Source organism: Tyto alba, unplaced genomic scaffold (assembly GCF_018691265.1).
Source record: "Tyto alba isolate M040663 unplaced genomic scaffold, T.alba_DEE_v4.0 Super-Scaffold_13, whole genome shotgun sequence".
NCBI classification, from domain to species: domain Eukaryota; kingdom Metazoa; phylum Chordata; class Aves; order Strigiformes; family Tytonidae; genus Tyto; species Tyto alba.
Genome location: NW_024881275.1, coordinates 4714731 through 4737570, shown reverse-complemented (window position 1 = coordinate 4737570; position 22840 = coordinate 4714731). Strand labels below are relative to the sequence as shown.

At 41.2% G+C, this 22840-nt stretch overlaps 1 protein-coding gene across 3 annotated transcripts in view; it reads right to left on the bottom strand.

Moving 5' to 3' along the window:
- Window positions 1-18188, bottom strand: part of LOC122152883 (transmembrane protein 161B) — a 45768-nt gene extending 27580 nt beyond the window's left edge. For 2 of the 3 annotated variants that reach the window (XM_042787758.1, XM_042787759.1), the window contains exons 1-3: window positions 18146-18188; window positions 5732-5835; window positions 368-448 (exon numbers count right to left, since the gene is read on the bottom strand). In XM_042787758.1, coding sequence (XP_042643692.1) covers window positions 368-448; window positions 5732-5835; window positions 18146-18148 — 188 coding nt within the window. In that variant the 5' untranslated portion in view covers window positions 18149-18188. The remainder of the gene's footprint in view (window positions 1-367; window positions 449-5731; window positions 5836-18145) is intronic. The other variant, XM_042787761.1, reaches the window with a different exon arrangement.
- Between the last annotated feature and the right edge of the window lie 4652 nt (window positions 18189-22840).

Below are 22840 nucleotides of genomic sequence, written 5' to 3'. Positions count from 1 at the left end.
GAGTGGTGGCTCATACTAATCCTCTGTCGAACTAATATACACAAATCTTTCTTCAAGATGAGGAGCTTCAATCCTATAGAAGATTTGCTTTCCTCAGTCTTCAACCAAATAAATACATTCACTAAAACAAATCTAAACTTTTGTGGACTGGAAGTCATCCAGTTCTGCACGATTTGGGCATGTTCAACTCTGTTAAACTGAAGGGGCACAGTTTAGTACAGAGCTGTGACAATTAATGCAAGCAGGGCAGTCATAAAAACTAGCAGTTTTTAACTCGCACAAAGACAAAAGTTGGCTAGCAAAGTTATGTGGATCATGTTGAAAAAAAAGAGAGAAAGAAAGAAGAAAGTTTAAAACAAATATTTACCTATCTTTTTTGCTCTTCCCTCTTTGTTTCCCTGCAAGAATCCGTAGTTCCTCTTCAGTAGGATGCTGATACCATCGTAAACTAAAGAAAAAGAAAATCTCAAGTAAAACAATATCAGTATTAGCAATTTATTGTTTTTTTTAAAAAAAAACCCTATGTATCAGCACAGATCTATATGCATATTAAGACACTGGTCATTTGCAAAACCTAAGCAAAATACCTTGTGTGCAAGTACCAGCCCTGAACAGCCACAGCTAAACTTGAGTTCTCTTCAGCATATGAGATGCTTATTCATAATTAGAAAGCTTTGCTACTTTGTCATTTAAGTGAAAGCTCTTCACTTCTCAAAACACCCAATTTTCAAGTTATCATCAAATACAGCAAACAAGGTTGTACCAATATTGGAAAAAGTTCACTAAAATAATTATACCGTAATTAATATACAATAATTCACTAGAATAATTATAATTACCCATCAGAACCATATTCTAATCAATTTTATAAAGTATAATTATACCTCTCAAAAAACAGTAATTTTCCAGAATCTGGAATAGCTATTATCAAATAACCACCACCAGGTCTTTTCTCTTAGGCAGAGCAGATCCTAACATCAACACTGCTTTCCTAAACATGTCATCAGTGATATCTTCAACTCCTACTAGAAGTGCTATTAAAAAAATCACTAATTTACATGTAGCTGTTCTGCAAGTTTTTCCACTTTCACAAGTCAATGCACCATCCGTTGCTCATTTATTTAAAAGGCAAGTAGTGGCAAGGAAATTCTGAGGAGGAAATAGACTGTTAAGTCTCTAAAATGGTACATTTTACCTTAATTTTTAAGCATGTCAAGAACCCTAGTAGCTGAAACAAGGCCTTTTCCACACTCAACAGGGGAGAGTTGCTGTCCACATGTGGAAAGGATGTCACTGATCTCCATTATGAAATGCTGAGACAAATGAGCCCAAATGTTAACAGGAATAGACTCGGGAAATTTACATGGAAGTACTTTTCTGGAGCAGGAGGGGCCACTAATAGGTGACACAGGTTAACACAGAGTAATAGTTAGAGATGGTAACAGAATCCATAACCAGTACTTCTCATGTTAAGAAACCCTCATCAAGTAGGACCATTCAAATCTACATTGGCAAATTAGAGATTATATTACATCCAATTTCAAAAGATAGCAATGCAGATTTGGAAAACAAACATCAAACTCAAACAACCTCAAGCCACTTGGTAACACCTGATTCCCAGCTCTGTTTTGGAAAGGCTACCTGTCCCAAGTGGCAGTCTGGTCTACCCATCGATATATTTGCAGAATACAGCCTTTCATGTAAATATAAAAAATTTTGTCATTCTTCATGGAACATTGCCTACATAACAAATGCTGAGGGAAGTCCACTGTTACAAGACTTATGTAGAAATCAGAAACAGTCCTAAATACAAGCAGCCACAACAAGCAATATTATACATCATCTATCTTCCTTATGATGGCATGGACACTTCAGGAGTCCACACATGCTGCAAGAGATACTAGATAAAAACTATGAGAAAGAATAGGTACAATTTTAATGAAACATATGCTATCACTGAGCCTATGCCTGAGTGGCAGATCTTAAACAGAAGACCTAGCCCCTCTGTCCTGATACTGTCCTTGACACTACACTAAACTTAGCTGTAGACAGGGAAGTGGGAATGAATTAAAATGATGTGACAAACACGTTTCAGAAAGGGCTCCCAATTGCAGCAGTTTAATTGCTGGTATAATGAACCATTGAACAGGCAGTTGCACAGAGAGCATGAACATCATCTTAAAATAACTTGGAAACTGGCATAATAGGTAAGAGTTCAAGCCAGCAATATTACCAAGAATACAATCTGGTTAATAGGGGGGTTCTACAAGCCTGTGTCAATACGTACTGCTGGGCTCAAGAATCAGCTGACGCTGGGATTTCTTCAAGAGAAAATAAGTTCAGTACAAGCCAGTAATACATCACAGAGATCCACACCATTGCACGTTATACATTTCCACTGAAGGAATTCACTGCCAGTTCAAAAACTGTAAATGGCAAATACTACAGACTTTGCATGAACAAGGAGTTTGCAAGGGGAGAAGAGGGGCTGAATTTTTATTGTGGTTTTTTTGAGGCATCATTAGGAGTGAAAGTTGCTTCACTGATTTTTATCATGTGTGGTCCCAGCTGAAAAATGTTCTGTTTGCAAACTTTGCTGCAAAAGAGACTTAGTCTTGTTAAGACTAAGAATCATACAGAAACCAGAGCAACTACCTTTTCATCCAAGAAGGCAAACTACCTTGGAGAGACTAACTTTTTCCTATCTTTCACACAACCCAGAGAAAGTGGGTGAAAGCAGACGAATACTCTTCTGTTTTGTCATTCACCTTCTCCCTGATCTAAACTTGGCATGCTGAGAGTACCACCAGTAGTTCTGTAATGACTAAAATTACCTGTTTTGGAAATCCAGTTTTTCAAAATCTCTCCTGCACAGATAGAGAAATAGTACCTAATATATCAGAACAGACAAAATCCTTGTTCTGTGTACCAACACAAATCAGACACTTAAACCACAATTTGCACTTAATTAGAACACAGAATTATGTTGCAAATGACTCCTAATTAGAACTAATAGGATACAATAGTTTGGGGATTTTATAGTTAAAAACCCTACACACCTCATATTTGAACTCTCAAAACCTAAAGATCTGAACAAACATTTTCATAAAGGTAGAGCTAAAAAAAAATGTAGTTCATATCTGCTTAAGCTTATATGTGTTTAAAACTGAGATCCCACTATTGATTCCTCTGTAGCTCTGAGATATCAAAGTTAGTCTGAATAGCAACAGCAGCACAGATACGCCCTGGTTAATTTGAATGAAGGTCATAAATAAATGCACAACAAAACATCCATTTTCTCCTGTCTTCCTGAAGTGGCCTGAAAACAAAACCTAGATGAGCAACTTCAAAGTAACATTTTGGTAGAGAATGTTTTATTAGTTAAAAATGCAAAAGCCTATGCAGATACTTAGGTTGTGAATTCACTGACTTCAATAAATACAAATATTCAAATTCCTCTCAAGCTCTGAAAATAGCACTGATTGAAAAAGTCTGTCTTCCTTTTCAACTTAAGTAAATAGATTTTCAGCAGTCAATGAGATCTGTTCATTCTGTAAACAAGCATTTACATTATGTGCATCTATTCTAACAATTCTTTTAAATTTTGAGGTGTCTGCTTTTATTTTTAATGGACTTTGAATGTACACGTACAGGCATCTTGAAACTAACTGTCCGCTTAAAGAGTTTCTGGCTTGCCTGGTAATGTGTTTATCCTCCCTCCCATTTGGTAAGGGCTATCTGTAGACATTTCATACCACCTTGCTTAGAAAAGCCTCCCAAGCCCTTGAAAGACACTTAAGCCAATAACTAGTTTTGGGAACCAAAGACTCAAAGTATATTGACAAAGGAAAGAAGGAGCAGGCAGTACCTTTTCCTAGGAAAGCTGGACTGCTTAGCAGTGTGCCTGCCTGTGCCTGAACCTTTACATGTGTTTAAAACACCCCACCACCCCACCCACACAGGCCTGTCAAAGAAAACGCTGTAGGCAAAAAGACAGCACTAAAGAAAATGAGCTAACATAAAAGATAGTTTGTCAGCTAAACTAAGAAGAAAACTGTTTTTCTTTTGGCCATTAAAATTCAAATTCTTGTTGCAGTGAAGCTTCTGACTTGTTTTTATTTCTGGAACGGAGAAGTATTTCTGGCTCTTTACATAATTCTTATATTCAGGAGTTATTCAAACTGACTGAAATTACAATGAACTAAAATAGTTACCAGATAAATAGAAGAACACTGAAAAGCAACGAGATTGTCAAGGCTACTAACATGAAAGGCAATAATAAGACTCCCATTGACTTCAGTGAGAGCAGAATTCCATAAGCACAAGTGCAGAAATCCTGCTTTATGTATTTATCAATCTGCAGGTGTGCAAAGATAAAAGCAGAAAAGGATTATGAAAAATATTTGAACAGCAAACCTCTCCCTATCACTGGCATAAAGCATGCCTTAGAACAAGAACACAGAAAGTGAAAACTTCACAACAGTGAGGAACATGGGCACAATATTGAGCAATTCTTTAAAATGAACAATTAAATATTTAAATTTTGAAACAAAAATTTAAATAAATCTTTTAAATAGGACAAAAAAAGTAGAAAATGTCATTTGAATAACTGCTGATAAAAACACTATGGTAGTAACACCTTAAAAATGAATGGTATGCAATCTCATATTCATTAATGTAATATTCTTTTTAGAGCACAAAAAAGGTAATCTATATCCTGCAGATATAGTCAACAATGAAAGTTCTCACAAGAATTAAGAGTATGATTACTGTTCATATTATTCACCTAACAAGTACTGTTTTCCATTATACCTAACCTGTGGTAACTAACATGCATTTAAACAACATTCGGAGTTATTTTTTATTAGCAACTCTTCGGGTGACAAAACTGGGAAATTTAAGAAGAAAGTTGTTAATTCTGAGATGCAGAGGAAAAAAAGGCAATGGAAGATTGTAAAAGACTGGTTAAGACTCCTATGGAATACATTATTATTCAAGGATACTCCTTCAGAAATCAGGGAGTAAAGATTAGGTATTCTCAAAATTTTAACAATTACAAAAGACAGCACATTACCTTCTAATCATACAAAGTGTTTTTCCTCCCAAATGAAAAACACACAGTGTCTATGATTCTTTTAATATTTAAGATACTGATTTATATTCAAAACAGCTGCTGGTTCTCCTTGTTATTACAGATACAGCCACACAGGGAATGTTCCCCTTGCAACTCATTATGTCTGTTTGATCTATTGTTATGAGGAAGTAGTGTATTGAAATTTATACTAATCCTGGCCTGTGAAGTATTAAAAAAAAAAATAGAATTTTTAATAAATACCTAAGCACTCTTTATATGCAAAGCTAATCAGCAGGTGGATTATCAAGAACACCGAGAAAAAAATCCTTCCGTTCTTCAGTGTCTTGTATTCAGTTCAGCTTTCTAATATTAAAGTATGTAGCTTGGGCATTTAATAATATAATAGCTGGACAACAACTAACTTTATGACTGATACAATTAATAGCAATAAACAGGTCTGTTCTTTTATAGCAACACTCTCTTTATATCTTGAGCCTGTAAGTCAAGTGTCACAATGCTATGGTAATAAATTTAAGAACAGCAGATTAATTACTTTTCAAGAAAACAACCTAAATTAGTTTGTTTTACTGTTACTTCTCTAATGCATAATTGCATTACCATATTCACACACCCTATAGCAACTGTTTCTTATCTTACCTGCCACTACAGAGAAGCCAACGAGCAAGAGAATAGTGAGGTATGATCTTCTGTATGACACTAGCCATTACCATGGTAACCACCAACTGTACACCTATCACACCCTGTAAAGGAATAAGTTAATAACAAGTCATTATGTGTTTTACAAAAGTGCTGAAGTACCTTTAAAAAAAAAAAAATTAAGAACACCTTGTATGGTAGGCATAACACTTTTTGGTTCTTTATGAACTGGAGGGGGGAAAATAAATACTTTATCAGTTTTCAAGAAATCCCCTGGAAATTGCTGTAATCAGTTATATAGTTCATCAAAGGGAAAAGGCATTGCCAGGTCATGAGGTCAGTAACCTATATTTCCTGTTTCACAGACCCTATGGCCACATGTGGATGTGGCATTTCACAAGACATTATGCCTTAAAAATCACATCACTGATTACAATCTTGGGTTTTGTGGTCTCGGCAGTTCTGTCATGATTTAACAGCTGACACCACACAAACCCCTTGGAATTAACAATAATTTACAATATCCACGTCACAAAATTTCAGCCTCTGATAAGTGCAGAGCATGTGCTCCTCACTGAACTACAGGCACAGGTGGGGAAGGGAGGCAAGGGCACACAGAAATCAGAGTAGGTTCACTTCAACTTCCAATCCTTGATCAGGAGTTGGCACTTCAGCAGAGTCAGCAGCAATCTCATTCCCAGTCACTCAGCAAGCTTTAATTCTGGGTATTGGTTGTTGTTTTTAAATAAAGCAACTTTAAACTTTTAAAGCTAAATAACAAGTGAAATTTTCCATCACATTACTTTTATCTTGCACATGAAATTCTACCAATACTTACACCGTGTTAAAAAAAAAAAAAGCATGAAGTGTGCACACCATATTTCCTCTATTTACAAGCAAGATTTTCATGCTTAAAACATCACAAACAATAGTAAAAAGTATCAAACAGATATGCAAGGGAAATTTACAAAAACAGGCATGTGAAAGGACACTAAGAATCAAACAACTAAGCTATTTCCACTCTTTTAAACTGTTTTTCAGAAAACTTTCTCATAGAGAGAAATACACTTTTTCAGTCAGCACATAAATGCCACATTTAAGTGGTGGCATGTTCACCTTCACTCTTAGCTATCAAGTTTTAGATACTGCTAGTTACTAACAATAATTTGAAGATAATGCATTTCCCTCTACAGTTGTAGAAGATGGGAATTACACTTCACTACCTTTGCACTAATGCAATGTGCTATATAAGGTCAAGAGGCAAAAGTATTTCTACATATGGAAGCAGTATGCAATTAGCCACTGGCAAATAAAACACCGATTAGCTCATACACTTGAGAAACATTTTCTCCAATATTCCCCAAAGGAAGAATTAAGATTCATCCCTCAAGAACACCTCACTAGCAGCACAGCATGAAGTGCTGCCATTGTTCAAACACATCCTCTCCCTCCTAGGATACCTGTTCTCTTGGGGGAAATTTAACAACACATTATTGTTACCAGAAGTTTGCAAAAGGAAAGAGAAATTCTTACAGAATAGTGAAACAGCTGAGGTTGGAAGGAACCTCTGGAGATAAACTAGTCCAACCTCCTGGCTGTTGAGGCACAGTAGCTGCTGATTGGTTTCGTTTTGTTGGGGGTTTTTTTGTTTTTTTTTGCATCCTTGTTCTCAGGTTTTTACAATAATTGGGGCCCTCAGCCAGTAAGGGCTGATGTTGACCACAGATCAGACTCAGTTCAAGTAGAAACGGAGTCCCCTGGGGGAGCCATTTTGAGCTAGTCCCCTCTGGAGCTGTACAGTTGCCATGACTTTTCAGGTGAGTGATTGAGTGCTCTGGGTTGTCTTTAAAGCCTAGCTATTCCTTTAATTGATTGTGCAGTAATAGTTTTTCCTCTCAGAGACATTTGGATTAATTTATTAATTGCTGGAGTGCCTAATTGCTTAGATTGTACCTAAAATAAACTTTAATTACGTCCTGTTTATTTTGAGAGCCTCCACAACACTTCCACCACTAAGAAGTGGGTCAGCTAGAGCTGATTGCTCAGAACCATGAGTTCAGTCAGGTTTTGAATGTCTCCAAGGACAGACACTCCACAACCTCTCTGGGCAACCTGTGACAGTCTTTGACCATCCTTAAGTAGCTTTTTTTTCTTTCTTATGTTTAAATGGAATATTCTATATTGTGCCCATTGCCTCTTGTTCTTTCACTGGACACCAGTGACAACAGCCTTGCTCCAGCTTTCCCACCAGGTATTTATACACGTGGATAAGATGCCTCTTGAACCTTCTCTAGGCTCAACAGTCCCAGCTCTCTCAACCTCTCCTTGTATGACAGATGGTCCAGTCTCTTCATCTTTGTGACCCTGCACTGGACTCTCTCCAGTAAGCCCATGTCCCTGTTGTACTGGGGAACCCAAAATCAGATGCAGCACTCCAGTCTCCCACCAGTGCTGAGCAGAGGTGAGCACCTTTGTCAGCCTGCTGGTGATTCTCAACATAAGGCAGCCCAGGCTGCTGTTGGCCTTTGCAACAAGGGCCGACTGCTGGCTTACGGTCAACTTAATGATCTCCAGAAGCCAAGGTCCTTTTCTGCCAAATCGTTTTCCAAGTGGATAGCCCCCAGCATGTACTGGTGCCTGGCCTTATTCCTTCTCAGGAATATTGGCATTTCACTTTGCTGAGCTGCAGAAGATGCCTGCTGATCTGCTTCTCCAGTCTATAGAGGTCCCACAGAATGGCAACACAACTACCTGACAGCAGTCACTCCAAGTTTTGTACCATCCACAAACTTGCTGAGAGTGCACTCTCTTCCATCTTCCAGGTTATTAATGAAGATGCCAAGTAACACTGGCACCAGTATCAACTCCCAGAGCACATAACTAGTGACTGGCCTCCAGCTGGACTTTGTGCCACTAACCACAACAGCAGCTCAGCACCTCAGACAGCTTTTAGTCCACTTCACTGATCACTTACCTTGTCCATTACTTCATCAGTTTCTCTGCAAAGGTGTTATAGCAAACAGTGCTGAAAGCCTTGCTAAACTTAAGATAAACATTATCCACTCTTCCCCTTGTCCAAGCTAGTAATTTCATTGCAGAATGCTATCAAGTTGGTCAAGAATGACTTTCCCTTCATACATCCAAGCTGACTACTCCCAAACCCATCTTGTCTTTAACATGCTTGGATTTAGTTTCCAGGGTTATCTGCTTTATTATCACCTCAGGGATCAAGGGGGAGGCTGACCAGCCTTTAATTCTCATATTCTCATTTGTTGTGGTTTGGGCCTGGTCGGCAACCAACCCCCGCAGCTGGTCACCCTCCCTTCCCCCTCCCCACCTGGGAATGGGGGAGGGTATTAGAGGGGTGAAGGGAGACTTGCAGGCTGAGATAGGAACAGTTTAATAACGGCAATAAACAATGAAACAATGATGATGATAGGGGAAGAACAAAAGAAATATATAAACAGGCAATGCACAATGCTAATTGCTCCCCACCCGCTGACCAACATCCAGCCCGTTCCCGGCCAGCGACCCCGAGATACCAAGATCCCACAATCGCAATCTCAGGAAGCGAGAGAGAGAGAGAGCCCCTTCCCCACCACCCCTGCTCTGTACAGTGAGCATGACGTGCCATGATATGGAACATTTCACTGGACAATGAGGGTCTGGTGCTCTGTCCATGCTCCCTCCCTGCTCCCTGTGCCCTTGGGCACGGGCAGGACATGAGGAGTCGGAGAGTCCTTGAAGTCTCGGCAGCAGCTGAAAACATCAGTGTGCTATCAGCATTCTTCCCATACCAAACCCAAAGCTAAATCCAAAACACAGCACTCATCTAGTCCCTGAAAAGGAATATTAACTCTATTTCAGCCCAAACCAAGACATCATTTCTTGAAGACAGAAGTAACACTTGACTTCTGAAGTCTTCAGCAACCTCCCCTGATTGTCATGACCTTTCACAGAGTGAGGGTGAGCAAAGAGTGACCTTGCAACAACACTGGCCACTCCCTCAGAACTAGTGTGTCAATCCCACCAGGACCCTACAGACCTGTGTATCTACAATTTGTTTAAATGGTCCCTAACATGATAGTCTTCCATGGAGGGTAAGCCTTCATTGATCCAGGCTCTCTTAACAGTCTCAGAAGCCTGGGATTACTGAAGACAAGCTTTATCAGCAAAGACCAAGGCAAAGGCAGCATTAGTATCTTACTCTTTCTCATGTCCTTTGCCATGTCCCAGTCAGCAGCAGGCCCGTGTTTGCCATCATAATATTTGCTGTTCATATACTTGTACAAGGTCATCTTGTTGCCATTCAGGTTCCATGTCAAACTCAGTTTCAGGTGGCCTTTGACTTTCCTAACCCTACCCCTGCATGCACAAGACAGTTTCTCCATATTCCTCCTGGATGACCTGACCCTGCTTCCACCTCTTGCATACTTCCTTACTATGTCTGAATTTTGTCATGAGCTCCATGTTCATCATGTACATCAGGATGGACTGTTCCTGAGCTTGCAGGAGGTGATCCTGAAAGTCCACCAGCTTTCCCAGACCGCTCTTCTCTCTACAGGATTCTTCTAAGCTGAGGTCTAATGAGGCCAAAGTCTGCTCTTCCAAAGTCTAGGATTGTGAACCTGCTACTTGCCTCATCTCCTTCTCTCAGGATCCTGCACTCTACTATTCAACAGTCACTGCAGCAAAGGCTGCATGACCTTCACATCATCAGCCAGCTCTTCCTTGTTTGCAAGCCTGAGGTCCAGCAGAGCACCTCTCATCACAAGCTGCTCATTCACTTGTGTTGGGCAACTGCCATGAAAGCACACAAAAAAATCTCCTGGGTTGATTGTGCCCTTCTGTGTTGCCTCTTCAGGAGATGCCAAGGTAGCTGAAATACCCTACAGAATCAGTGTCTGGAAACCTGACAATTCTTCCCACTGTCTGTAGAAGGTCTTATCTTCTACTTCTTCATGATTAAGGCTATCTACAGCAGACACTTACAACATCACCCATGTTGCTCTGCCCTCTAGTCCTTACCCATAAGCTCTCAGATGGTTCATTATCCATCCCATGGCAGACCTCCATGCATCACTGCTGCTCTTTCACTTAAGAGCAAGTCCTCCTCCTCACTATCCCAGCCAGTCATTTGAAAGGGCCTGCATACATCCGTCCATGGGAGCACTCCAATTGTATAAGCTATCCCATCACATCTTTGTTCCATGAATGACATCGTAGCTCTGCAGCTTCACACAGCCACCTACTTTCCCATCTTCTTCCCATGCTGCATGCATTAGTGTACAGGCAGGTCAGAGATGCACCCAGGTGTGCCAGTTTCCAAGAAGAGGGGTAAGTGCTTCTCCCTCACAGTGCTAGCCTCATTATCTTTGTACAGCTACTTCCTTGTTTGCGGTTACACACTTGTGTGATCCCCCTTCTGACCTGTTTAGCTGTTTTCAAGGACTCCCCTCCACAACACCCAGCATCCTTTGCTTAACAACCCTGTCCACCACTTTTTCCTCTTGATTTGCAAGTCATCACCTCCTTCCTCTTTCAGTCCTAGTCTAAAGCCCTCCATATCAGTTTGGTCAACCTGTTAGCAAAGATGCTTTTGATCCACTTGGTCAGGTGGATGCTGTCCCTTCCTAGCAGTCCTTGAACCTCAGAGAGGATCCTATGGTCATACATGGTGTCAACACCTGCTATGCAACTGGCTGTTAACCTACAGCATCCACCACTCTTCTTCAACCTTCCCCCTCCTCACCAGCAGTATCTTCTTTGGTCTTAAATATTTGTGCTAAGTTCTCTTTTCTCCCTTCAATGCTTTTTGTTTCATTTAAATAAATCAGACATTGTGTCAATACAGCAGATGAAATGTTATAGGTAATGTGAAAGGTGTCCCTGACCAGGGCAGGAGGGTGGGAACTTGACAGTCTTTAAGGTCCCTTCAACCCAAACCATTCTATGATTGTGTCCAGTATCATCCTTAATAAAATAAGATTGAGGGAGATTAAGATAGTATAAATTACCTTCCACCATTTGTAAACACTTTTAATATGTTACCACACATCTCATAAAAGTACTTGTTACCTTTTCATCACTTGAAATAACACCTTTGTGGTTTTTTTTCAGATATCATTACATTTCTTTAGTACTCAAGCCTCTCTTTCCCTCCTCCCGTCCTTGAAATTTCTACCACTCCTTTACACTGGTACCATCAATTGTTTGAGGTACCTCAAAAAGACCTCACTTTTGCTTATGCTCCATGTCACCAAGACCAGGGATGGAGATCAAAACATATATTATTTTAAACACTCTACCTTTATTAGGGATTCTTTGCATCTTGGAGTCCCATGCATAAGATTACACAAACCAACTCCCTAGCTAAGGGGGAGTGTACTTAAAATGAAAGGAAGTGTTATTAAAACAAGCAGCCTGCATAATATATTTTTTATATTTAAATTACTAAATTGCTCAGGAAGTACAAAATCTTTAATTTGTTTACAAAAGAAACCACACATTTTAAAATCAAATGTTTATTCTGACCACCTCACAATAAGCCTAACCACTTCCACTCAGTGTGAGAAACCACTGCACCTCCATCTAGACTGTCTATTAAGCCATGATCCTCAGAATTCAATATCTCAGCATAAAGTTACAGTAATATTTCTCTAGGAATAATGGTTTTATTAGAAGGAATTCAAAATCAGGTGCCTAGCATGTCTCTTCAATTATTCCTAGGTCTTCCTATTTGTAAGAGAAAGAAAATGCCTTTTCAAATCAAGATAACAGGAGTGAAAATAATGCAAATCAAGGCAGTTATTTTTTACACAGGGTAGCAGGTCCACTAATTGAGCTAAAATGCTTACAAGTCAACACACTTAAAAAGTGCACCTTCAAAATCCATTTCTTTACTGAAGTGAAGGCTGCAAGTTGTAACTGAAATCATCAGGATCATTTCCTCTTAACCCACCGAATGTCTCTCCACATCCTCCCCACCCTCATTCAGAAGGAATTCACTGTACTCGCACCCATAAAGGTTATTGCTGTATTTCTCAAAAACAGAAATGCCTGCAGAAATATTTCAGCTTACAACTCAAAGCAACATAGAAAATCTTAAGCCATTAAAAAAAAAATTAAAAGTAACAATGGTATCTCTAATCTTAATTTTAAATCTGACTTTGTGGTAAATATCCTTCTGGTATTTTTCTGCACTTCAAGCAATTAAAAAATGGATGTTCCCACTCATTTGATCAGGTCATTTTTCTCACGATTCCTGAAGGTTAGTAATCAACCACAAGCAATATGTTAACAAAGTAAAGCTGTCACATGAAATTAAAAAAAATTCACTGCATTAATCTTCTTGCAATCAGCCAAGACCACATGGCACAGAAATACAGTAAGCGATATGCCCACTCAAAATTACATGCTGCGTGCAAAGCACAACATTTTGCCAAATCTACTCTTTCACCTGTATGTGGTTACACACTACTTCTATATTTATTAATTCACTCTGGAGAAATGTACAACCTGAATTATCTCATAACACTCAAACACATCTTCTGCCCCCACACAACACACACACATAAAATCACAAAACACAGGGTTCATTCCAATCCAGGCGCTGTCTAGATCAAGTCTCTCACATACTTTTAAGTCTTCCCATTACCACTAATACCAGTTTAAATTCAAAATTATTTGTTTCAGGATCATGAATGAAGATTAGGTGTTGGTTGCCACAGGTATCATATCCTCTACTTGCCATACTCTAAATTAGAAAACACAGAGTTTAGAATTTAGCCAAAAATCCACAACTTACAAACAAAAAAATCTAGCCCTGTTTAACAGAGTATACATGTTTGTGGAAGAAGATGCTCAAGGTCAAAGTCCATAATCACATGTGAGTTTTGAGTGCCTCTCGTGAACAAAACCTAAGACCTATCAACCCATGTGATCTCAGATAAAAGTAATTGAGCACGCAATCATTAACAAGCTTGACTCAAAAGTAACAGAATAATTATTCATCTCTTAAGAGATGAGGAACTGCTTCACACATTAAATAAAAAGTGTCTGCAGTTACAGAATAGCTCACAGAAAATTACATTCTTTGAATCCATTTCGTAAGACCTTCATCACTCTAATTCCTACATACATCCATGACCCTATGACACTTCAGCTTTGCAGCTTGGAATTTGAAATCCAAATTCAAGACAGTGTAGACAGAAGTCACTATCTCACTGGTCAGAGACACTTCTGTCAACCTTTATAATGCTGAGAAGCACTCAGCCCAAAGAAAATACAACTACTTAAGACAGTTAAGTCAGTTTCTCTGCAAAACAGAGGTTGGCAACCAACTTTGTGGTTGAAAATGAGACCTAAATAGTGCAACCACATAGGGATTACACTGTCAAATAAACTGCAGTCTGGCTGTGTTTCTGTGACAGAGGAAGGTCTTTGGTTAGAGGTATCTTAAGTCTTGAGCACTGTGCCCAGTTCCAGGTCCTTCACTAAGTAAGGCATTCTTACTTTTTCTTGTGCAACACAGCACATGTTTTACAAGAAAGCTTTTAATAAAACATAACAGAGAATGCTAGTGGTCTACAAGAGAAGTGTTAGCAGCGACACTGAGGGGAAGATTGTCAGCTTTCTTAAAACTGTGAAAAAAAGATGAGAGGTCCAAAAGGCAACAGTATAAGGTTGTACAAACTATAGCCTAGACTGTGGTTTTTGCAGTCTACGCCTTTTACACTACATACCTGGAGACGCTGATAATTTGAAGAACAAAAAGTAAGAATAAGCAATTAAGATAAAGTTACAATACTCTTATCTACAAGTTAGGTGTTACTTATAATACATCAACAGTTATCTCAGAATAGTAACCAAAAAAAAACAAACAAATTTTTAAAAGTACTTCTGCCTAAAGGACATTTTTCTTTTCATCATGAATTGATTTACAGAACATGCAGAGCAAAGATAAACAAAGTTAATAGTTTTATGCCAAAACACCACTCCAGTCTCCTCATTTTGACCTTGTCCAAGGTTATCTTCTCACACCTGTAGTAACAGGCCAAGATTTTTCCTTTACCACATACCTAGGTATTACAAATAATTGAAACACCTAGCTTTACCCAGGACTTTGAAACTACCTGTTCTCAAACAACCACCATCTCCTCCACTGCAAGACGAGGGCCTTGAGCTGAAGCCAACTGTTGCATGCATCAGGATTGCAGTAGCAATACAAGTGCGTGCCTGAAAAAGCAGCTAGTAGAATCCAATTTACAACTTCACCTTCACAAATGCAATGCCAGCTACTTACTTTCTGAACTGTTAAGTCTTGTAAAAATAAGATTTTTACACAAGTGCACTGGAGTATTCTGTAGGTGTTAACTCAGGGCATATCAATCTCTTTCAGTGGTAGCACACAAACATACTAATAAGGTTGTGAATTTTCAAGTAAGAAATGGAAAAGCTTTTATATTTGTAGCAACCATCAAGATGTCTAGGAGAATATAACGAATACTCTTATCTTCTGCAAGTGGTATTTGTGAAGCCGAGAAGCTAAATCGATACAACCTAGTTGAAATGCCATTTAATCAGTGACACATTATTGTTCTTGCTATTAGATGAGAATTTTCCATATGCAAAATATTCTCCATATGTGTATGTCCATGCTCAAGCTGCAGCTTGCAAAGGCAAGATGGTGCTCTCCTGAAACATAAATGTAATTCAAAAGTGTTTGCTAACAGTAAAAAACATTATACAGGATGGTCAAGAAAAAAAAAGTGAGCTCACTGTGCAAAGTCTTAAAATGAATGCTTCCTGTAAAAAGACTACTTCCACAAAATATCTATAGTCAGAATGATATCTTATATAGTTGACAACCTGAAGCAGTTCAAATCTTACAACTGTAAAATCAGAGATTCATACGGCTAATTTGGGGAAGAAAAACTATGCCAAGAAACCTCTTCAAAATTAGGATTCTTTTTTCTTTTTTTTATGGCCAAGTTTTCCCTGAATTTGTATTTTCCTGCACCTATCACTGTTTAGCAACACAGCAGAGATGACCAAAAGCTGCATAAAGTGGCTTGAAGAACATACACGGGATTCAAGACTACCACCAAACTGCTCACTTTCGTGGGTCTTTCCACCCAAAGGTCACTTCTCCTTTGACCAGTGTCTTTCCATATACTCAAAGGACAGCTGTAAACTGCTAGATGGAGGGAGCACGACTCCCTTGGAAACAAGGTGTTCTGTTTAAAACCGAAACTACATTACAGTCAGCCAATTCCATTTTATCTGACAGTCTTGCTTCTTTTTCTACTGATGCTCTCTAAGCACAAAGATTACAGCACTAGTCATCACCAGGCAAATCAAGTTACTGCTATAAAAATCCCATGACCAGAAGAACAGCATTTATAAAATTGCAGAATTATCATTATTAGTGAAGAAGCCAATACAGAATGTGCAGAAAACCAACATATACCCAACGTGCTATTAAATTATGAGAAATCTAGTTTAGAGAACTGATCTACTACAAGGGATAAAACAAGCTTATAGTATATTATTATTGTTAAAAGACTTTAAAAATCTAATTTACCCATACCTCCCTGATTAGCACAAGTAGGAACTATGGAAGCTCTCACTCTCCAAGAACATTTGCTTTACAAATAGCAGGCTTTGCCATTACAGAAATCACTCCAAGCATAAAAAGTGAAAAATCTTTAACAACTCTGCTGAACAATCTAAAACATCATGGCCTCACATGGTATTAGGACAATTGTGCACAGCTTAAAGATGTGAGCATAAATTGAAGTGAAACTACACAGATGAGGCCTGGCAGTCCCAACTTGGCAGAGCGCTGCCAATAAATTGTTTCAGTGACTTGATTTATAAGCCTCTTGATGCAAAAGGAACTGATGAACATTTCATTCTCCTGTTGCTTTGGAACAGGAGAATACAGATTCTAAACAACATAAAAGTAGACAACAATCTTTTCACTTTGCTTACGTCATGGAATCTCACACAAAGATTATTTGTCCACACTGCCAGCAACTAGCAAAGAAAACTGGACCTGATTTTTCAACCCCATCAGGCAACAGAAGCAAGCACTCAGTTTATTTAAATAAGGGCCTGCACTGAGAGGAAATGTTGTATTTGCTTGCAACTTTCCAAAAGTAGCTTCAAAAACAGAGCTAGATGATAGCACACATGCACTCCTACAAATGGCAGGAACTTCTCAAGACCTTTTGATTAACCTCTACAAAAAATAAAACAGAGAAAAAAAAAGAATGGAGGAAAAAAAAACTACACAGTTCCTTCCAGAATTCAAAAAATATATAATAAAAAAATACCTTAGTAGAATCAGCTGATTAAATATTTAAGTATTAGAGGAGTTAAAAGTCAGCCTTCACTCAAATACAACTCTAAAGTGTATTGGCTAAGCAAGACTTCCATCCTTTGAACAAGCACTATGTTGCCATAGTTCAAATGACACATTGACATTTATGTCCGTATAGAAGAAAAATATATGTATTAATGGCATATATAAAATAGGGTTTTATACCCACACTCACGTATCCCTATGGTACTCCACACATCTCATATCTGTAAGACAAGTACGTTAGAAGTAGAACCAAACAACCCCAATGTTTTAAATGGTAACTAAGCCCCTTACTACAAAATTCAGCAAACCTTTATAGTGGAGGGCCATTCATGAAATAGCCTCCACTATTTAAGCTACATATACACAACAAGCTTATGCCATGAGCAGCAATCACACTAGTCAATCCGTGCTCTTCTGCTCCTGTCGATACCACAAGTTCCTTTACCACGTCTTACACCGGGCACAGTAAGCTGCGTCTGTGCCGAAACATCTGTCAAGGAAAGTAACCCGAGGCAGGATTTTTCACAAGCCCAACACACTCGCGTGCTGCCACAGCACATCCCACAGCTGCCAGGTGACGCCGAGCTCTGAAAATGAACCAGCAACCATCAAAAAAAAAAAAAAGAAAAAAAAAAAAAATCCAGAGCGTTTGTCGAAGGTTTCTAGAGACAATCGAGACCACGGGTGGTTAAATTACGTGACATACAGCAGGCGAGTTTGAGAAGCGCAGAGACCGTGCGGTATCTTTATGAAAACACCCCTGAGGCCCGCGGCAACGGCTTGTCACTGGGAGAGGGGCAAAGAGGGGCCGTGACCACCGCGGGGGAGGAGGCTAAAAACGCGTCGGCGCGGTGACATATAAAGAAGCGTTTAGCTACAGAGACCAAAGGGGGGGGGGGGGGGTGTCACCAAACCGCCTCAGGAGGCCACAAACACCGGGGGGGTTGGAGGGGTGTAGGAGCTCACAGCGCCGAGCCGCCGCACCCTCGCTGCCAGGTTCCTCCCTCACAGCCCCCCCCCCCCCCCCGCGCTGCCCCGCTCACCATGGTGCCCGGTCCCGCCGCCGCCGCCGCCGCTCCAGCCGCCCGGCCCGGCCCCGCGCCCAGCACATAAATCCGCCGCCGCCGCCGCTCCCGCCCGGCGCACGCCTCTCCGCCGGAGGTCGCGCCAGGACCCCGCTGCCCCCGAGGCCCGCCTAGAGCTGTCCACCAACTGCCTGCGCGGGCAGGGCGGAGGACGCGAAGGACGCGGACCCCGCGGTGCGGACAGACAGCACTTCGGCGGCCAATCCCCACCACCACCACCACCACCACCCTCCGCGCCTGCCGTTACGCCCCCGGTTGCAACGGTTGATTAATTGCCGCCGCCGGCCCCTCCCGCGTGAGCCCAGACAGGCGCCGCGGAGGGCAGCCGGTGGAGGGCGGGGCGCCGGCCACGTGACGCGGGCTGTCGCCGCCAAGGCGCTGACTGACGGAGCGGAGGGGTCGGTGCCCACCGCGGGAGAGAAACGGGGCGGAGGGGACGGACAGACGGGCGGGGGATCAGCGGAGGGAGCGGGGCGACATTCGCGGGGGGGGGAGGAGGGTGTGTGTGGTGTGGTTCTACGGCTGCACATCGCGCATGCGCCATAGGCTCTTTCACCCCCCCCGGAGGTCTGGCAGCGCATCTACGCATGCGCAGAGCTGGGGGGGTTGTGAAGCCGGAAGGGGCAGCCGGAAGCGCCGCTTCCGCCCGGCGCCGGTAACGGCGGTCCCTGAGGGGCGCGGGGCTTTCCGAAAAGGTGTCACCCCCTCCTGAAGGGACCCTCTGTGGGCACCGGGGGCCCGCCGGTGTGCCGCGGGAAGGGCCGAGCAGCCGTTTGACCTGAGGGAAAAAGAACACGCTGTGTTGTAAATCCTGCCGCTTTGAACGCGCCGCCGCGGCCCGTCACGCGTGGACGGGGGGGCCGCAGCGCAAGGGTTCTGCCTCAGTGGGGAAATTGTGTTATCGTGGAGAATATTTATCGACGTCCGTTGGTATTTTGGCAAATTCAGCCTTTCGGCGAATCCCAAGAGTTCGCCGTGAATTTCCGATTCACAGCGAATCCAAATCACTCCACACGCAATTGCCTAGGAAAAAATAATTTAGTAACATTGTAACCACTGTCATGGAGACTTATAAACTCTGACATTCTGACATTTTTCATCATACCTTTAAAATACATAATGGCTAAGAGAAAAAAAAAAAAAAAGGCAAAACTCACTCAACATCACAATAATAATAGAGCAAACAGACTTCAAGGGAAATTCTCTCAGATACCAGAGATTATAGTATCAAGGACGAAGACAAGATGTTCTTGACCATTTAGTTTTAGTCAACGAGTCTTGCGCCTCCTGATTTGTTAACGCTAATTTGATGTTTGTGGCAAATGTAGCGTGGTGGAGAAGAACACTGCCGAGTTAAGACACCAAATTCTAGAGGCATTCTGTTAACACCGTTAATCGTGTGTTTCTGGCATGCAGAGCATACTAAACTAAATTCTTAAGCAGTTAAAACTGACAAGCATTAATCCTGTTAGTGTACGAATAGTAAGAGAGCAACCAATTTGAGACATAGGTAACATTTCTGAATGTAAAAGTTTCAAAAGTGTGTGTCTTTGAAAGGAAATTCATAACTTACCTGGAACTCTTTGGCATGGGATTTCATCACTTGTTCATTTGGTGGCATTTTATGAAAAATAACTAGTCGAAATCAATAACAAGCAGAGCTATTTCATTAGCTGAAACAAGAATTGCATATTGGTTAGATTGAACTCTGACAGGCATGAGTTTAGAGCCCTAGCATTTTAGTTCTAGTATTGCTGACAGGGTGTTAACAGAAACAATACTGACACAAAAACAAGGCCAAAGATGTTGTAGTGCTATGCAAAAATGGATTTTTTTTTATTTATATGGGCTGAGTAGGACTTTTGCAGCGAGCAAGCTAAAGAAGGTTGTCGCAGCCATTACTAAGTGCTGTGGGTACAAACGCTCTCTCACCTGTGCTGGTGCTCTCCTAAACCCTCTCGTCTCACAGAGCAGGCAAGTTTTAAGAAACCCATCAGAGCAGACACGGCCTTGCTGCCCGTGCCACCTGGATACAAGGCTGGGTTAAGCAGAACATGTATGCCTTATTCTTCGGGAAACGGGCAAGGCTCCCCACAAATACCCAGTCATTTCTAGACTGCTGAATGTGGTCTCAGCAGCCTCTCTGTTCTCTTTATTCCACATGGCTAAACTTCATTTTCCTTCAGGTTACCATTTCCTCCCCCACACTAGGTATTCTTTGACATCCACAGGAAAAAAATCAACTTTTTGTGTAACATGCAACATAGTTGCTACCATGACTTAAACTTCACTTTAGGTCTAAGCAGAGGTAAGCTTCCCAGTTGTGGTTTCAACCCAGCTGATAGCCGAACACCACACAGCCATCCTTCTCCCTGGGATGTGGGGGAGAGAATTGGAGGGGTGAAGAGAGACTCATACGTTGAGATAAAAACAGTTTAATAATTTAAATAAAACAACAACAGTAATAGGAAGCACAAACAGGTAACACACAATGTGGTTGCTCACCACATGCCAATTGATACCCAGCCCGTTCCCAGCCAGCGATCCCGGAGGAGCCAAGATCCCCAAACCACAATCCTGGCAGTGAGAGAGAACCCCCCCCCTTCCCGGCCGCCCCTCCTCTATATGCTGAGCATGACGTTACATGATTTGGATTATTTCACTGCCCAGTTTGGGGCCGGTGCTCTGGCCGTGCTCCCCCCCAGCTTCTTGTGCACCCGCGCAGGGGCAGGACATGGGGAGGTGGAGAGTCCTTGAAATCTCAGCAACAACTGAAAACGTCAGTGTGCTATCAGCGTTCTTCTCATATCACATCCCATACCCAGTCCAAAGCACAGCACTATTCCAGCTCCTGAGAAGAAAAATTAACTCTGTCCCAGACGAAACAAGGACACCAGGTTTTTTGAACGTATGTTGATCATATCATTAGGAGTTCAGAAAAGTTTTCTGCCTGTAGGAAGGATTAGGACTTAGAACACTGACAAGCTCTGAGAAAGCTTTCAGTACAGTCTCTACAGGCTCCTTCCTTAAGCTTGGTGTTAGAGCTGATCACTGTCCCACCTTCTTTAAGAAGAGCATTTCCACTGCTGTGATTTGAGATGAGCTGTTCCACCAGCAATTTCAGTGTGTGTGACCATAGTGAGTCTGTCACGCAGGTCTTGTTCTGCTGCCGTGGCCACACAGGTGATGACTTTCATTAAAGAGAGTGAGGGCGACAACATTATCTTAATCAGACTTAGTGATTAAAGAAAGTGATCCTCACTTTTGTATCCAGCAGATCTTTACATTGTTAGGTCTGTGAGGGAAGCTTAATAGAGCTATGGCACAATTGTTCCTAAACTCCAACACAATTACGTTGTGAAATAACTTCGCACTTTTTGCGGTCAAGATGGACAAAACTACAGGACAGATTCTTCTTTAAAGCAAGTTAACGCAAAAAGCCAAAAGCAAAAACCCTCTATTGCTCTCCTCCTTTATTCCTTTATACTTTTTCTACAGGGTGTACAGACTTCATGTATGTGTTCATACATCACATGTTCACGGAAATGAACCCTGTCCCTTGCCAGGGCAGAGAAGTTAATATGCATGAGCTCATCACACAAGTGTAGTAAGATGAAAAGTTCAAGAGTTCAAGCTCCCAAGATTTCTGGTATCTCTATTCACCTAAAACTAGTTCCAAGTACAGGGTTATCAGTTCTTCTGATGTGTCTCTTTTCTTATTGGTTCAGAGTGGTTATGCTCTCTTACTGCAGTCGATAAGCTTGCTCATCTTGCAGCTCCTCCTGTTCTTGTTTGCTCTCTCAGGGGTAGTTTGGAATCCTTTCAAGGTCAAAGCCGTCCCTCCCCAGGGCCTCAGTCCAGCTGAGGTCCCCCACATGCACTCTGACACAGTAGCAGTCTTGCTCCAAAAGCAGAGTCTCAAGGAAATGCAGAGGAGGAAAACTGTCAAGGAGATTCCCTTTTTTTCCATCAAGTGCTAAGAAGATCTAATGTCATGGTTATCTGTGGGACAGTACTTTGCTGTCAGGAGTTAAGGGGGTTTCAGTGACTTCCATCTGATCCTTCATCATTTGAAAGTGATAAAATGTTATAAACATTTTTGAAGATGCATTTTATCTCACAGCCTCCCACATGGCAAAAAGCCCAAGAAATCTTCCCCTGGAAAATGATCCTGGAAAGAGTCGAAACGCTTATAGACACATGACAAGTGCCCACTGTAATGCTAAAGCAAGGCAATCAAGCTGCTGAAACAAAATTTAAAAGAGAATAATGATTTTATTTAATACCATTTACAGTCCCTAGATGACAGGATGGTAAGCAGAAGGTAATTTAGATCAACAAAGGCCAAATCAGCTAATAAAAAATGAAAAAAAGACAGAATGCTGCTACTTAGCAACATTTCAGAGCAATTTGCAAGAAAGAATAAGAACTCCACTTCCTACGATATGCTGGGATTTGAGTTGTCTAGCGTAAATCATAAAACATACTAGAAATTTCCTGTGTTCTTCTGAATCAAGAAGAGACATATTTTAGGAACCTCTTCTTCCAGCTGCACCATTGTTACTCCACAAAGGATGAACAAGAGGTGCTGGAAGAGATGAGTGTTCCTGTCTATTTTCCTAGATTTGTGGAAATTCTGCCTCTTTTCGGATC